The following is a 19162-nucleotide window of genomic DNA, read 5'->3' as shown; positions in this document are numbered from 1 at the left end:
ATTTCCTCTAAGGTCCAGTAGGTTAATGGAAAGACAGAGGCTTTCTATAAAACATTTCAACACGCCACGGAAGGCAAGTAACAGGGTGTACCGGCGATAGCTGGTTTTTTTCGATGTTGACTACGGCAGAGAGCGCAGGATGTACATACAAACATGACATGCCGTTTCCCAGTTGCAGCTGGATAAGAGGCTGGGGTGGTTTGATGTCGCCGGGAGCTGCCGCGGCGCTTCCCAGCCGCCGCCTCCCGCCGCAGCGCCGAGCGGGGCCGCGGAGACGCCTGCTGGCAGCGGGGGCACGGCGGCACCGGCGGGCGGGGAAACCACCGACCTTTTTTTTTTTTTTTTTTCTTTCAGGGCAGGATTTTCTCGAGGTTGGAGGCTGTAAAAAAAACCAAAAAAGTACTAGGGACTGTAAAAAGAAATAATAACAAAGGTTTTATCCTTCCTTGGGAGGTCCATGTGATGAGAAAACAGCATAGGACTGGCTATTTTTTCCCCAAGAAATTTTGCAGTCATTGTTATCTTAGAATTCCTAAACAGGTATTTTTTCAAAATGCTTCAAAAAAGGAAATATGGTTATAAGTAGAGTCATTCTAGGGAGCAGGCTGGAGCCATAATTGTGACTAAGAATCACACACAGTGGTGGTGTACTAGCTCTCTTCCAGCCCTTTGACACCATCACATTGAACAAAAATAAAACAAAACAAAACAAAACAAAAAAGTTGTAGTTTATAATATGGGTTAATAATGACTTCTTGGAAATTCCTGAAGGACTGGTATAATGAATAAGAAGTATTCTAGCCTGAGAATGTCTTACTTGAATACCTCCAATGAAAGCAGATAATGGGAAAAGGAGAGAGGATGCTACACTAGTTGTGTATCACTGGAACTTGTCTTTTGTAGAAATGCATGTGAGGATGTGGGACAACTGCAGTGCAAAAGTACTTGGGAGATTAATCGAAACAATCAGAATCACAGTGTGGTTCTGATTATAGAAACAAGCAGTTAGCTAGAAAGAAGTTTGGATTCCCCTCTCCCCCCTTTCTTCTAGGAAATGGAAAGAAGTCCATCTTTCCTACAGGCGCTGCTCTGGAACATACTGTTTTTCATATTCATTAAAATTGAATGGTTGCTTTCAGTTTAGACCTTTGGAGTTTATGTCCATATGATTAAATTTTCTAGTGGTTTCATCTAATGTTTCATCTAATCTGCAGCTCAGATGTCTAGAATTGCCCATGCAAAACAGAATCTTATTTAAGGGAGAGAATAATAGTGTTTAGGCATATATACACACACAAATGACAGATTACAATGAATGAGTCCCATGCAAAGTTCCAGGTCAAGATTTTTAATTGTGACTCCTGTGAAAACAGTGTGCATACCAGTGGGACTGTTTTCTTTCATAGATGTAGTTATCTTTTCCTTTTTTTCCCCAGTATGAATGGAAGATGTGGAAGATTTCTTTCACACATGCTCTTTGAGTGTGAAAAGAGAGCTGAAAGATGTATGACTCTCTGTACTCTCTTCCCATACTCTGTGTATGGGAAGAGACTGGTAATACTTCACAACTCCTGCTTTTCCTGTGCCTTCCAAAGTAATGTGGTCCAGCAGCTGACCTGGGGACTGGTGCAGCCCACGAACTGCTTCTGTTTGACTGGCTGCTGTCTCCCAGTGGAGACAGAGAGAGGATGCAGAGGCCATAAATGTTTTTCTTCACAGACAAAACTATCCATTCAGGCCTTCAGTTTGCCCAACACAGAAAACATGAGAGCTCAGTTTCCTCCAAATGAGCAGCAGAGATGCCCTAAGAGAGGGGAGAAGAGTACCTCTCTTCCTCACACATGGCACTTCCCTGAGCAGCCAGGATATGCTATCAATCATCAACACCAAAGCTGCAGTTGCATCCGCATTAGCAATCTAGTTCAGGAGTGTACTTTTGAAGCAAATCTCCTTTTCATACTCCTTGCTGTTTGACTTGTGCTGGGGAGAGTTCTTGGAGGATATGAACTGGGTTCCTTTGGATTAAACTAAACTAGGAGATGTGCTCCAGGACCATATCTAGCACGTCCCAACCACTAATGCATATTTGGTCTACAGAATCAGACTAGAGCTAGAGTGAGGTAAAAACCCCTCAAATGCACTCAGGGTTGACATGAGATACTCAGCATCAGCTGTTTCATTATACAAATCTTCTCCTTTTGCCCAAAACTACTTGTTAATACAGACATAGCCTATTTTGGCTGCTGGGAGAACATTCTCAAAACTGCTATCCATGTGCCAAATCTGGACCACTTTAGAGTCCAGAATTAGGGCTACCTGTGTTGCTAAGGACTTTCTTTGTATTGACCAAGGCTAATGATCTCTTTGTGCCTTGTACAAATATCAAGCAGGAAATCCCAGCCACGTGCTCACACACTTGTACAATAGATATCATGGAATTCAATGGAGCACTTGAGCTTCTCTGTGAAGGAAAGGAAGGGAATGTACTGAGCAGCAATAAGGCAGAGATGTGTTGCATTAGCTTCTTCCAAAACCAGCATGGCACCCTCTGGTATTTCCTAAGAGGAGTGTCATCAGAGAGAGTCTACTGCCACCAAGAGGAGAATTAAATTTGTCTGCTCTCTTGTGCTGAACAGACTTCTGATATTTTTCAGTGTAGTGAGCGGAAAGAAGAGGTGAGAGGACAGGCGATTCAGATGCTTTCAATCACTTATACCTTTCCATTTGGTTGATATTAATTTAGGCTCCTAATTTCATGTGTTCCAATTAACATCTCAGTTGCTTGGAATGCATGGTGTGAATATTCTCCCATACATCAATTTTTAGCAAATATCACTAACATATGCTTATGTGATCCATGCGAAGTAGGGCTTCCTTGGAAACTCCTCCTCCTTTAGAGTAAAGAAGAGTATTCATCAGAAAAGAAACTGACAGTCATGCTTCATAACACACACTGATGTTTTTAAGGACATAGTGAGAATTATTACAGAGAGTTCTCACCAATCTGTAGAAAGGATTTTTTGACTAACAAAGCTCAACAAAGGTATTGGGAACAATTCTTTTAACTGCAGCTTCTTCTCAAGGGGCAGATGTGTGTCTGGATTTCACCAGCAGATTTAGCTATAGAGTGTCTGGTTCAAAACAGATGCCCTGATTTCAGTGTAATTTGAAAAGCAATTTCCTTGAGAAAATGTGATCTATAGAATGCATCACAATCTATCTTTTCTTTGTAGAACAATTCAAGGAGAGAAAATCTTCAGTTCAATCCACTTTATGTTGTTCTTGGCAAACTCCAAAAAATATATATACTTGATCCAAATTCTTACTCTAAAAATAACTCAAAATAATATGCCATTTGCCTCCTGCCTACACGTCTTAGTAGGTCCTAAAATATCAAAATATTAAGCTAACACAGACAGCAAGACAAATCCCGTTCATGTTTGACAAGCATGGTTTAAATCGTTACTAGCTATGGATCTGCTTACAAGGAAAATTTGACATGGTTTTACAGCTGAATCTGTCAGCTAAATAGCTCATCTTTTTGAGTCCAGTGTTCTTCTAGTCTTGAATATTGGGACTTTCCCATGAATGAAGTCCCATATTATAATGGGTTTATTAGCTGCAAATGTTCTTCTCCTATAAAAACAACCCAGGCAATTAACCTATTGATATCCCTGAACTTTCTATGGCAACACAGTACTTAGATATGTATGACCCTTTCCTGTCATATCAAAGTAGTAAATCCTTTAGATCAAAAATTGTACATAATAGAAGCAAAACTAGAGGGGGGAGGGAAAGACAAATGCTTGCTAGAAGGAAGTTATCTCACCCTTATCCTGTATCTCAACATAGCAGAGCTAAAAAAGTTCATTGTATAGCCTTGAAAGTCACCTATTTGCTTATTTTTCTGTCTTGCAGCAGCTCAGTCAGTTTTACAAGGATAACACTGATTTACATGGGCAGGAGGAAATTGGTCCTGTACATATTTTAGGGAAAAAAAATCCATGCATGGTGAAGAAACACAATGAATTTTTCTTGAATGTGGATTCATAGACACAGGAAAATGTTCCAGAGGCAATTATCTGAAATAGTCACCAACATATAGTGATAAAATAAAATTAAAACACAGCAACACAGATATCATCCAACAATTAGAATGGAGTCTGAAATGGAAATTAGCCTTTTCAAAAGAGCTGAACAGCCATATTCAGCAGTTTAAGAATAATCTGTTTCACTAAAGAATAGTTTATTTATCTTTAAGCCTTCTTCTAAATTTCATTTTATTACTTTTTATAATATGAAGGGTATAAACTACATAGCTAAACAGAAGCACCATAATGTGTCACAGACACAGCAATTTAGAAATTGAGAGGACCATCTGGATAAGATCGAAGAGAGATGACTTCCAGATCAGATGTAAGCAAGCAGTGAAATCTGGTCATATAATATCTAATGTGTTCTCTTGCCTTCTGTAGTTGGAAAATGTTAGTATTGAAATCTCAGAAATAATTCCTCAGAAAGAGAAATGTCATGCAGAGTATTGGCATTCACTAGTACAATGATGTCACTGCTGGATGGATCACACTTTACAGACATTATTTACTTTGTGCTTCACAATAAAACGGAGCATTCAAAACTTCTGGTACACTACATCCACTTATCTGGTTTCTTCTTCTAGTTCATGATCTTTTCTTCAAGCACAAGAAGCTTGGTATGCCAAGCCAATAATCAGAAATCTATGCTAAAAGGACCACAGTTTAGAGTTATACAAAAAGAAAATGAGGAAAAAACCATAACATACCAAAAGATCTGATTTATTTCTGTGGCTTTCCAAAATACTTATCCAACAATGACAACAAATGTATCAACCAGACCAGTTTCCTTTGATGGTGACTGGAAGATGCAGAATACTATGGCGCCATAGCTCTTTCTGTAGCAAAGAAACCAAGAAGTGGGCCAAGCCAGATCAACTGCTACAGATACAGATCCAGCTACAAGCATGACACATCCTGACAGTGTTGGGGTGAGATATGGAAATGCAACCACCTCTCTTGCATGCTGGTTCCTGTGCAAAAGAAATGTAAGTGCTCAGTCAGAAACCACAACATTCTCTGAGTTAGCTGGTGATTGAGTTGATCGGCAGACCATGCATCCATAGACAGTCTTTGTGATTTTAATTCTTACGTAAGAAAATACGTGCAATTTGCTGTTTTTCCCCCAAAGCTGTTTCTGCACAAAGTGAATACAGTGCTCACTCCTTTTTCTTTCACTATGATTCAGCTGAGCAGGATACATGGGATTTATCTACAGTCATGCCTCCATTAACATAATCTCAGTCAAATGAGTAGCCTTAATTCTTGCATCAGCATTAGTAACACACACTCCCTACAGATATAACTGCTGTGCTGATCCTCAAAATGTTATCTGCATGTGAAAAAAGTATCCGGTTACAAAGCAAAGAGATAGCTTTTACATGACCTTCATGAGTGATAGCATGTATGTCTGGAGAATGGTTTGATATGAAAAAGTATCCTGGCAAATTCTAGATCCTTGATTAAGATCAAGGTCCAAGAACCTCCATGTGGACTAAGATTTCTGCTGATGAAATATAGGTGAGTGCTGGGAAAAGTTGGAAAATGGAGATCCAGAGCTGAGAATTTTAAGTGAAAAGCGAAAAGCAAAGTAGGTTTTGAGCCAGTAAGAGTTGGTAAGTTAGTCTCAAGAATATAATTGCTGAACATCCAAGTAATACAGAGTAATGATGTCTACAAACTGAACTATAAAGACAGAAGAGGAAGACGGAAGCCTTTGTGGTTTGGTGGGTAAAGGTATCCTTTCTATTCCTTATCCCAAACTCTGCGTCTATATAAAATATTTTCCTAACAGAACAAAATAGGTTTTTTCTCCATGGTTTTCCAAGGTTGATGTAGCCAGCTTTCCAGGATTTCTGGTAAGTCACGGGTTAGTAACTCTCTGACTGAGTATACTGACTGATTAGATTCAAGGGGCCAAAACTGATACTCATGGCTACAAACGAGTATGTGGTGAAGTACAATTGTGAAATTTTATCACTTCAATGCAAAAGCTCTGCCTGAATTTAACTAAAAGTTCTGCAACTGTCATATGAATAGTGATTCTGTAGTTAATTGATTATTAAACATGTAACTGCAAATTCAAAACCTAAATTCAATTGCTGAATTGAAATAGAGAGGAAATGTAATTTTGCATTAAGGAACTATTTCAATGCAGCTTTGAATGTGGAGTTGTCTTCAATTTATTTATAATTCTGTAAGTGTATATGAACTACTTAAAAACCTTCTGGTTGCCAACTTGTATATATAGGCTTTGATTTCAAAGGAAGTCTGGGTTTTCCTATAACAAGAAAGGCAGGAAATACAGTTTGAATAGTAAACAAGCCTCAGTGGGATCAAAGCATTAACCATTCTCTGTGTCTCTTCAATTACCGCTAATAGTTTGAGCTACTGCAGTCACAGAACAGATCGCATAATTACCTGCTTTGGGAGGCACTTCCTGTATGTTACCATGTTTAAAAACACACTTACGCACACAATCACCAAAAGATGGGTCTCAGAAAATACGTTAGCAATAAGATTGCTTTATTATATTTGCAATAAACCACTGTCCAAAAGTTCCAAAATGCAACAGAATTTCTTAAAAAATGTGAAGTACATTCAGTGATGATCTGAGAGAGAATAAATAATTTTTAAGTGTTGGTAAGCTGCCTTAAGTGTCTGACTGCATAGGTGCAAAAATTACCTGATTTCCTACAGAGTAAACCCTGAATTTACAGAAAATCAAACAAGCTGTTCTCATTCCTGTATCTTTAAAAACTTGTTTGAATCCAAAAATAGATGCAACTTTACTTGGACTCGTGTAACAGTAGACTGTTGTGTCAGCTATGTAAAAAAGTGCCAGTCTAGGTTTAATCTGCATTTTAACATGCTCAGCGTACATAATGCACTTTTTGTTTAGTTGCAGATCAATATTATGGAAGTAGGAACAAAAGAGGTCAGTTTTATCTTATTTTAAGGTGTGCTGCTTTTCTTTTCAGGTTATTAACAAAATAACAGGCAGTCTGGTGCCTGAACCTAAGAATGTTACACCTAAACTTATAGACATTGCTTTTTGAAAGTAACATCATTGCTGTGATACTTTAGACAAAATGTAATTCTTGTTCCATCACGAAAAGTTAATTTATAAGTTATAGCAATTATGTAGCTGCTTTCAAAATCTTTATCCTAATATTTCAACATCATAGATACGTTTTTTCCTAGTAAAACCTAGCACTACCATAGAGTAGTTATTTACTGCAAAATTTATTCCAAGATCAGTTTAAATGGAGAAGTGGTGTTTGTCCATTATGTTAGACATTCTTGCATTTGACAATTAGTTAAACAGGCTAAATTAAGTTCCTTTAATTTATCAGAAAAGAAGATATGTGAGAAGTAAACAGAACACGCTGGTTATGTTAATGTCCTATATAGTAATGCAGACAGTATTGACCATTTCCAAAAAGACAGTTGTGTCTTTTGGAAAAGACAGTATTCCTCTAACTGTTCAAAAATTGATGATCAGATCAGGCTGAGTAACTCAGTAAAGTTATAAAAGGCAGAAATAGCTGAGATGTATAGGCAGAAATATCAAGAGATCCAATTATTGAATGGCACAGAAAGATTGTTCTCACCTCTGGGATATGCCAAAAAGAACATCCCAGCTGGAAGAACTCACCTGAGGTAAACAAATAGACTCTGAATAGCTCTGTCTGGAAACTGTTCCTGTGAAGCTGTTGGATCTGTATTGGTTTGACAATCAATATTGTCAATATTGTTAGTATATCAATTATTTGTTATTTAATCCCTATCTTTTCGTGGACAGTGATATTACTGGTATGCACTCACAGACTGAGGAAGAATTTCAAGATCCTTTCAAATTTTGTAGAAATGTCCAGTTCGATTAATTGTTACTTCATCATTACTTGTTACTTCCCAAAAAGGAAGAATTCAAATATCCTTATCATTCAAACATCAACAATTACTTTTTAACACTGTTTCTTTACACAACCATGCTCAGCATCACACTTCTGTTGAATGATCTTTTGATGCTGCTTCCTGTTAGATGATGCATATCCCTTCAACAACTCTAATTATACAAAATGCAAGTGTTTTGAGGGCTTCAGGCTAACCCAAAGATATGGATTTGATAGCTTAGACTAAACTATCAACTGTTCCTTTGACCTACCAACTTCTGCCAATCTTTTTGTGCCTGATGTTTATTTTTTTGTGTGTGTTTACCCTACAGGGCTCTATGAAAACTATCCAACCAATGCAGAACCAGAATGCTGTGATGTCAGATGGGGACTATTATCAGATCATCAATCCAAAGGGACTATAAAAACAAGTGGCTCAACAATGTGTCACAGGACATCGCTCACAGTTTCATCAGCATCAAGACTGTGTAACAGCAGACTTAAACTGTGTGTTCTTGTATTAATTCTCTTACATACAGTACTTACAGTCTCAGCAGCACAGAACTCAACAGGACTGGGCTTTGGAGGCATAACAACTTTGGAAGATAATTCAACCAATGAGGAGTAAAAGAAAGGATTCATCTTATATGATAAAAACACAACAGGCCCAAATGGCTACAGTCAAAAATAGCCAGGACTGAGTGCTTTACCCTTAGATCTCTTCTTGAATGACCTTTTGGGTAAAATGAAAAGAATGGGCCACTACCCAAACAACAAGGACACATGAACACAGCTTTTTATTGACTAAAAGGCTGTATGGTGACTTAAATTTCTCACACCATTTTATACACTGTGTTTTAATGTTTGGAGTTTCTTTTTTGTTTGTTTTTTGCACTTGTTAATACAGGATTTTATTTTTGGGACGGTTTCTCAAAGCTAAATTAAGTCTTTTCTCTGTCGATATATTTCTAGTCATTGTGTGTGTTCATCTGATAGTTCTGTCTTTTATGTCCTGTCAGTTTCTATTAGAGGAATGACTGCTATGATTCCACGACATAGCAAAAAAAACAAAAAAACAAAAAAACAACAAAAAAACAACAAAACAACAAAAAAAACCCACAAAAAGAACAACAAAACAAAATTTAACAAGAAAAAAAAGAAAAAAAAAAAAAAAAGCAACCACAAAAAAACCCAAACAAACCTAACTGTCCTCTTACCCATGGGAACCATTCATCTCCTTTCCCCTCCCATCTCCTGTCGCAGACAACGTACATTTGCTTCTGTCTGTGTAATCACAATGAATGGGTACACAATTCCAGTGTGCCTCTGCCACTGTTGCACAAACCGGTTGACTGAGCAAACCCAAAAGGAGCATGAAGGGGGTTCCTTTTAGCTGAACAAACAAGTGCTCTCCTTACAAGGTGGGATCGGACAGTTAAAAAATTTAAAGAAATATATAACAAACTGTTGCTCCAATACCCATTTTGAAGAAGTCCAGTCCTTTCTCACTGGTCAGTTGAACAGGAGCAGCCTTTTTTAGATATGCTATGTAAAACCAGTTATGCTCAGCAAGTTGAGGAGTTGGGAAGCCTTCATATTGGAGGTGAAGGATTGGCATTCATTGTGAATTACGTTTTGAGTTCTTCTGCTGTCACATAACCAGCAGCTTTCCGTAAGGAATGGGAGCAAAGAGCTTCCAAAATCCAAGTCTTTTTGTCTCAACAAAATTACAGTAGAAGCCTTTGAGCATCTATAATACAAAGTATCTCTTTTGTTTTGATTCCATTGTTTTTTTAATATCTACGTGTTGTTGAAAGTTATTCTAGTTATTAAGGGTGCACAAGAATGTGTTAGCACAGATAAAGAAACTATTTCGTTTTAAGTATATAGGACAACCGTTTTCATAAATGTGCAATAAAAACAGTAAAGATATACTAGGATATGACTAGTCAAGAGAAAAGATTGTAATCTGATTGCTGATTTTTCATTGTTTGAGGTGGTTTTTAATTTGTTTACTTTTATTTTTGTGGGAACATTTCACCTGCTGAGTGTATGAGAATTTGCTTTTTAAAAAGGCTTTTTAGAGTTTACAGTAGAATCAATGGAAGGAAAAGTTAATAAGGGCTGTTTTTAAAAACTTTACATTCCTTCCTATTCTCTAACTACACTTGGGAAGTGCACTTTAGAGATGTTTGCTGTGTAGCTGGGAGATGAAGGAAAACTATAGGAAATGTTCTTTTAGGAAATAAAATATAGTTACCTACTTTCTAGCTATGAAATACCCCTTGATAAATATTAATGTTGTAAGAGTATTTAATCACTGGTGCATAATGCGTTTTTGTATACACTTTATGGTCTGTTAAATTCTGGAGAAAAACAAGAAGATAACCATACTGCTTAAGCGGTTCAAGATGCACATGTTAAGCTGCGAAAGCTCAAATATTTTGCAAGAGTATTTGTTTTGATAGTGTTTTACTACAACCTAGACTGAGGAGCCTAAAATGATCTGTGCAAATATGACAACAACAAAAAGCACCAGCTAATGCAAAATTCTTCAGCACTGGTTTGTTTCTATAATTCCTCCCTTCCCTTTCTTGCACATGCTATATTTTGTTCAATAAAACATGGTGCTTTTTAGTTATTTTATTTTCTGTTAGAGGCACATGTATTAATTATATTGAATTGATGCAAAAAGTGGGGGAAAATGTAGAAATGCAAATGAAAAAGCCTTAACTAATGGTAGAATGTAGACTTTTGAAAGGACAGACGTTATTGAAAAGTGATGGAGCAATAACTGGGCAGTGCTCTGGTACTGTACAACAGCTGATGAGTCACGCTACTGAGAAAGCTCTTACTAGGTGAGCTCTTGTTCAACTGACCTCTTAATTCTAGTAAGCGTACATGGTCAGTAAACAGTTTGTTATAACCTTTATCTACCTCTGCTGTGCAAAGGCCATCCAACATCCATTTCTGTGATGTTCCTCATGGTTTTTTGTTCACACCATTACTCACTGTCATCTATTTTTACACTGTACCAATACAGTAGCAAGTCTGGTTCATCCCACTTGAATTGGCACATGAAGAAGAGTTATTATTTCTGTTTTGCCTCATGGTGAATTAATGTAGAGAGCTATCTTTAAGGCATTTCCTTTCTTCTCTCCTGCTCTCCTTCATCCTTCATACCTTATTTTTCTATAACAATGTTTTCAAGTAGTATCAGTGAAAAATATGACTCCTCCACTGCTTGGCTACACAGTCACGTGTCATACAAAATGAGAGAGACATGAGGAAAAACAGTGACAGCACCATCACGTGCATAAAGTAGCCAAATTAAACTAGGGCAAAACAAAGCAGAAAACAATTACAGACTTTCAATTATTACACAAGTACAAGATGTAATAAATTCCTCCCCGTCTCCCCATCTGGAGTCAGTGCCTGCAGTTCAATGGTCTGTGAATTTTCTCTGTCATCTTTTTGAGGTCTGTTTCTTTAATTTTTGCAACAGAGAGTCATGTTGCAGAGGTGACTACTGCTGGGGTATATGTTGCCATTTTCACTCCAGCAGTGTGGTATGCAGCTTCTCTTGGTGGCACCTGGGACATCAGGAGTACACAAAGACTCTTCTATGAAGTTAAGCAACACGTAATCATGTATGATGCAAAATTCCATTCCATCCATTCCTCATCCGTAATAGTTTTCCTGGCACAAACTTAAGCATGCTTGATATTGTGCACATATTACTTTTTTGCCAGAATAAATTTGCATCTTGCCACTGCTATAACTGCCATCTTGTTCCATTTCTCCTTGTACTGTATGCCTAATACATACATGATAAAGAGCTGGCTTAACAAAGAAATAATACTAAAATATTTCTGCAAATGACTGATGAGAAGAAAAAAGAAAAAAATAGAATAATATTTATTTTATGATCATACAGAAGAGAGAAATTTCCCATGTCTTTTACCGTCTTATTTTCTGCAATAGGGAAAATCCAGATTTTGTGCAATATGTTAATACTGCTAAGCTAAATGTCATATAACATAACCAGAGTTATATGTTATTCCTTATTGCATTTGCATTTGGTAATACATTATATTGACGCTTTTCTTTCATTAAAGAGACAGTATCTTTTTTTTTGAAAATATAGCAGGTGAAGGCTGTCCTTCTGCATACCATAACATAAAGACAAAACCCAACAAAACATTAGAATGAAGTTTTAGTTCTGTAAATGATGAAATCAAGCCATCAGCTGCCAAAGAATCTGTGGAACAATAGATACTAACCAAATGCAGACTTTCAAGAAATTCCTTCTTGAGAGTTAAAAATAATGTTATTCTAAGTGATTAAAGGAGAAAGAATGAGAGCTGTATTTCAAACAGCAGAGATGGCAGGTTTCACCTGGTAAATGACACGGCTCTCAGCTCATATAGTTTTACTCTTCTATTAAAAAGTGAGGGACAAGGACACTGTCTTCTGCTCTCCCTGTACTTGTTATGATAATGAGTGTCCTTTTTGTAAGCATTGCCTCTCTGCACAGAAGATACCTGCTTATCGTGAGAGCTGAAGACAGCTTATGTACATGCACACAAATTTACACAGTGAAACCTGTCTTAAGTGACTGTCCAAAGCACAAAATTGTTTGCAGGGTAGAGGTAGCTTTAACGAAAGTGAAACAAATTTGTCTTAGGTAATTTCAAGATACATGTCAACAGTCACCTAAGAAAGGGGTCTGTGAAGGTGCCTGGTCCTTACTGCAGCTTTCACTGTATATCTCATCATTGCCACAGCCCCGCGATTAGCCCTGCACAGGCAGGCTTCGAGCTGGGCTCAGAGTCCTGCTTACTTCAGTGGGCCTCGATACAGGTATAGGCACGCACCCACAAAAAATTCACTGTAGCACATAGGTCTCGATTTGTTGTCCCATAGTCTTTACTCAGGAATTGCTCGTGGGCATAATGCATCAACAGAGGATCACTGGGTTCAGCCCTAGCCAACTGAGTCTTAACAAGAGACTGACAATAGCATATTAATGGTGAATGGTTCTGTTTTATTATTATTGTCTACTATTATATTAGTTTGGTGAAGGAATGGTTTCAAAATTTAGCTAGGAACACGGTGGACAAACTAAGAGAAACCTCATCATTGCAGAGATTAAATTAAATAACCTTTCTGAGGTAAAAAGAGGCTCTGTTGTCTGTCAGCAGCTGTCAGGAAACAACGGTATTTTAGAAAAGTTTGGGAAAATAATATGTTCAGTTCTGCATATGATAGTTCTCATTAAAACTAGATTTTTGGATGGCAAATAGGACTGGGGCACATATCATCTAAATTGAGGGATTTAATTTGCCAACACGTTCCGCAACAACTCTGAGCAATCACATTTATTGAACTCCTCTAAGTTTTCCAGTATTTTCCAGCATTTTTTCAAATGTTAACAAGCTTGATCTGTCCCTGGAAGGGAAGAAAGGAAAAAAAACTACTGTGAGCAATGAAACTAAAAAAAAGCAAAAATAGAGCTGATAGAATTGGGCCAAGTTGGAAAATCCATCGAGAAACAAGCTATAGTTCTTCAAAATATAACAGAGATGCAAAAAAAAGACGCATATGTAAGTGTAGATCTATACAGAAATAGTTCTATCTTAAAAGAGAGAGACACAAATATATGTTCTCCACAATTATTACAAATACAGGATACTGTAGAATAAAAACACCAAAGGATAAGACCTATAAAATAAATAGGGCAAAATTACTGTATTTATATTCCTTACTATGGAGTGTGAATTTCCAGGTAGAATTCCAGCAGCAGAAATATATTTTGTAACAAGAAAAGTAAAAAATTTGGAGGGAAGGGGCATATTTGGTTATTCATTCCACCATCCTGTCTCCTATAAGCTTAGTTATTATTCTTCTGAAACTTTCATTCAAATCCTTGACTTATGCAGAAAATTCCCAGCACAGACCCCATCCCCGTGGCTCCAGAGGGCCCACAGGAGGTCTCAGTCGTGGGTCCTAAGGGAGAGCCTCCATTCAAAGTGCTGACTACGTTTCAGCACTTCAGTCCAATCTCTAGACTCTCTCATTCTCCTAATGCTACGTTCATCTCTTGCACATATACAAAGTGACTCAGTTTCCTCTTCAGAGGCGACTGTGCTTGCCCTGCTCACACCTTCAGTCTCAGTCAGGCCCCATTACAAGGGTCAGAGGAACCACTAGTGTGCTTTAAATGCAATGCTGGACTCCCCAAACAACTGAAATAGGATGGAAATGATAGGCGTGCTTTGTAACCAGCGCTCTGAATAAGGGTGAAGATTTTACCAGCTGTGCATATCTTCAAATTCTTTTGCTGTTCTCACACCGAGGACTTATCTCAGCAGAAGGGATAAGAGGTTTAACAACAAACCACTGTCAAATCTCTCTGTGGCAGTTCAGACATTACCCCTCCCAGCTGCCCCCCTCTATGGTTTTGCCAGGATTCATTGTCCCAGAGTAGGATAAGCAGAAGAAAAGACAGGATGTCCCACTTGAGTGCAAAATGAGGAGCATCTGGACTAGATAACCAACTGGGACATCTGTAACATAGGCACACATACCTTTCCATTGAGTCTTTAGCTGTGCAGGGAATTAAAGAAAGAAGAGGGGTACTTTCTGTCAGAGGGATAAAGCAGGCTGCAGAGGGAAAAGGTCTTCATACACCGCTGCAAGATTTATTTGAATGTATCTTTAGTCAGGACAACACTGAGCACCGCAGCACCAAACTTTTATGTGTCTTATAAGTGGTGGATATACACCTCTAAATTAAGCTGGATGAAATGTAATACACAATAGGAGCTGGTGATAAAAAAAAAGAATCTATGGAGGAAAGTGCCACCTAAGCCAGTGGTCTACACTGAACAGGATAGTCTTATTTTAGCCCTGCCCTCTCAAAGTCATTCTCTGAGCATCCAGGAAGTACCTATCTCCACCAGGGATTCACATTTCTGAAGTTTTTACTAGGCTTAGGCTCCTACACCAGCTTTTTTGCATGAAATACAGATGGAGGATGAAGTGATAACCCTGTACCAGCTAGAATGCAGTGACTGTGTTTCCTGTGAATGCACATCACTCCTGTCTCTAATCAGCAGGCTACTCTTTACTGAACGAGAAAGAAAAAGAAGTATTTTTACCTGTTTTTTTTTTTTCTCCAGTGGACACAAATTAATGAACTATTAATTGGCCTAGTAAAAATATGCAAGGTCTGGTTACTGCACACATGTGGGAGAGAGATGCTCTTTTCCTGCTCTTAGGAATGCTGACAGATTATATATTAAGCAGTCAATAACCTGGTAGAATTACCTAATTTTGACAGCATTTATGATAATTTGCACAGGTAATACAAGATTTTAACCAAGTGTGCTCAGTTCTAGTTATTTCATTTGATGGTGAAGAGCACCTAGCACTTTACAGGACCAAGTTCCTATGTGGTAGTGGTACTTAACTATTGTCAAGTACTAATCAGCTTTCTAGGAAAACTCTGAAAAGAACGCAGAGCAGTTACGTCCATTGGAAGATATCAGGCCTGTGAACAATGGGAAAAATAGTCACTAGTTTTTGGGGGGTTTGGAGAAGACCAATAAAAACAAAGACAGAAGAAAAAAAAAATGTCTTTTCTTTCTCCTATTCCTTCTCTCCCTCCACCTTTCCCTTTCTCTGACAGAGTCACCAGTCTGACCTAGGACATATTTTTGCCTTAGTAGCCCTCTGAAAAATTAAATGCATTTGATAAGATGTAAAGCTCTCCTACTTTATATTTGCTACACGTGCAGGGAAAAAAAAAAAAAAAAAGAAAAAAAAAGATAAAAAAGAAAAGGTTTATTTTGTCATTCACAGAGGGATGTTCTCCCATCAGTTTCCTATCCATCACTAGTCCACAAGTCCACCGAATTCAAGGGGACTCATGCTTTTCATTTAGATGGTACTTGGATTAATGCCATGGATCAAAACCTGCCAGTTTCAGTGCAAGTCCTTACACTGACTTCGAGAAGGATTAGGAAAGCCCAAGGTCCCTTTGAGCTCCTATAAACTCAAATGGATAACATAAATACGCATGTGAACAGCTGAAAGATGGAAATGTTCCAAAGGGTTGTCCAAGTGTTTGGTCAAATAATTAGCTGCAGCTCTATGCAAAAGTCATGTTGAGCCAAAGCTTTGAGCTTTGATTTGATAGACCTTTCTTTTTCTGAAATCTAACAAACTTCATTCAGGGTTAGAATATGCAAAAACTTACACAGGATTATAAATACAAGAAAAAATATTGAAAAAAAATTGGCAATATTTTCACTCCTACAAGTGAAAATTAAATTATTCTGATAATTGCAATTTTTATTATTAACCCTTAGTGACAATTTATTTATATAGTTCTTCAGAAGCTGCTTGGTTTCATTTGTTTGTTTTCCTTTGTTTTGTTCAAAACCAGATTTTTGGCCTTTTAAAGATTCATATTGAACTATGCAGCTACAAATTACATGCTTATGTTAACAGATTTGCAATTAAAATTATTCTACTCTTCTGTTATTCCCAAATTGTATGAACAGAAAGCTCATGTTAAAAGCAAATTTAATTAACTGTGTTTAATCTTGTTTCCTTTTTCTTTTCCTTCTTTTTTTGTTTTTTCTTTCTTCAGAGTTAAGGACTGGATTTTATTTGAAATGGGCTAAACTGGCATCAGTGTTTTTTAACTATATGGAATGTCCTATGATTCTTAGCATTGAAAAGAGGGCTACGTGGTCCTGTCAGGAAAAAAAAAAAAAAAAAAAAAAAAAAAAAAGCTGTAAATTGTAATAATATATTAAATATTGTATTATTATAGCAACTTTAGTTAAGCAACTAATACTATCTTTAATTTTTTACAGAGAACTTTGATGAAATAATTTATTACAATGACTCACAGAAAAACTTGTTTTCAAAATGACAGGAGAAACTGTTGAAGATTGTGAAAAAATACTAAAAATACTGCTCTACTAAGAATAAATTTAAAGATGCAACCAGTGAGTCTGACTTTTTGGGTACTAGGGATTCGTGAATGAAATTGAATCCAAGGTGTTGGGGGGGATAATGATTTTAAATAATGATTAAATTTAAACAACTTTCCTTTTTCCTCAAAAGAAAAACAAACAAACAAACAAACAAAGAAAAAAAAAAAAAAAGAAAAGAATTTGTGTTCTGACCTGGAGTGCAGCTACCTATTTCATAAAATGCCTCTGACAAAAATATAAAGATAGAGGTAATTTCCTCATATTCAACTCATTTTCCAGACTATACTGTATAACATAGCATCAGTACTTTACAGCTGTTCATCTCAGATTTCTTATGAAGGGAATAAAATAACAAGAAATTAAAAATAATACCCACAAAAGAAAGCATTTAATTTTTAGATCATGTGTATGTCAAATGTCAATGGTGTGGCATCTACAAAAATGCATGTTCATTTATTACCTATGGCATATTCAACAGTTTACAAGGATCTGAATTAATAAGTGGTATTAGATATTTGCCTGGTCACACAAGGATTGGTTATTCTCAAAAGGGATTGATAACAAAACAACAGTTCAAAGAGGTATGTACAGAGATGTTTACAAGTCAGATTTCAAATGGTTTAGGAACTATTTTGGATGACAGTAAATGATGGCAACACATCTGTGGAAATCAATGTTGACCCTCCTGATAAGATGAGCCAAAATACGGTGAAGTTGGCATAAGGTACTGTGGCAAACAACAGGTGAAAATAAAAACTCATTTGTAACAATCTGAGACATAAATATGGTAAGGAAATAAGCCAAATGTCTCACAGTTTCCTCACAGCCATGTAATCTATCTCTACTCACATCTTCACAACCACCCACCTTTTTGACCTAACCACCTGCTCACACAGGTAGGTGCATGTAATGGGTGAATGAAGTCCACCACCACTCTTCCGTTTCAACATACAAATTTTTTACAAACTCCTTTTGCAAGTCAGAATGGTATGAAGCCAGATTTTTCCCTGCCGTGAATAGCTTCAGACATTGTGAATGAGAGTAATTTCACTGACTCTGTAGATTAAAACTAGTGGACCAGCGACGCCAGTTTGTCATTAGGCCACTGGCTTTCTAGGAGGAGACGTGAGGCCTCGACTTTGTTTCAAAACTGTGGTCAAATTCTCCCTGACTGCAACAAGATCAAGGTTTCACTTTATGTATGCAACTTCATCAGGCATAAAGTAAATGCCAGTTAAGTATGGTTCCTATTTTAAGAAAACCATTTGGAACACAGAATGAAATGTTTTCTCTGGCTGGCCATTATTCATGTGGGGATGAGAAGAAGGAAATAGAGTATGTGTAAACCAAAGTAAAAATCATTAAGCTTTTGATATATATGTAATGTTACTTCAAGAACCTTGTCTTTCTTTTTTTTTTTATAATATATTTTCCATGATTTTTAGTTTAAGGTTGAGTTTTTCCACTTTTCTTAATAAAGCTTCATGGGACTACACCAGTCTATACGCTAGACTGAGAGTAACGGCCTATGCTCTTCAAAAGTAAATGCATTTACCAGACCAAGCAAGCAAAGATTTTTTTAAGCATGTGTTCATCACTTCTACCCACTTAGCTTATCCAGTCTTCTTCCATGCCCTCTTGCTTCCTATGGTATCCTGCTTAGTATCCCCTAGAGCATTTCATAGAATCATAGAATCATAAGAATGGTTTGGGTTGGAAGGGACCTTTAGAGATCATCTAGTGCAATCCCCCTGACATGGCCAGGGACATCTTTCACTAGGTCAGGTTGCTCAAAGTCATGTCCAACATGACCTTGAACACTTCTGATCACAACTTTTCTGGGAAACCTGTTCCAGTGTCTCACCACCCTCATTGTAAAAAATTTCTTACTTATGTCCAACCTAAATCTACCTTCTTTCAGTTTAAAACTGTTTCCCCTTGTCCTGTCACCACAGGCCTTGCTAAAACGTCTCTCTCCATCTTGCTTATAAGCCCTCTTTATATATTGAAAGGCTGCAATAAGGTCTCCCTGGGGCCTTTTCTTCTCCAGGCTGAACAACCCCAACAACTCTCCTAGCCTTTCTTCATAGGAGAGGTGTTCGATCCCTCTGATCATTTTCATGGCCCTCCTCTGGATCCACCCTAATAGGTCCATGTCTGTCTT

At 37.4% G+C, this 19162-nt stretch overlaps 1 protein-coding gene across 1 annotated transcript in view; it reads left to right on the top strand.

Moving 5' to 3' along the window:
* Nucleotides 1-8615, top strand: part of NALF1 (NALCN channel auxiliary factor 1) — a gene marked incomplete at both ends in the record, with an annotated part of 487096 nt that extends 478481 nt beyond the window's left edge. Inside the window, one exon of the mRNA XM_082333435.1 lies at nt 8320-8615. Coding sequence (XP_082189561.1) covers nt 8320-8615 — 296 coding nt within the window. The remainder of the gene's footprint in view (nt 1-8319) is intronic.
* Between the last annotated feature and the right edge of the window lie 10547 nt (nt 8616-19162).

Source organism: Platalea leucorodia, assembly GCF_965183815.1.
Source record: "Platalea leucorodia genome assembly, chromosome: 2".
NCBI classification, from domain to species: domain Eukaryota; kingdom Metazoa; phylum Chordata; class Aves; order Pelecaniformes; family Threskiornithidae; genus Platalea; species Platalea leucorodia.
This window is presented reverse-complemented; position numbering and strand designations above follow the sequence as displayed.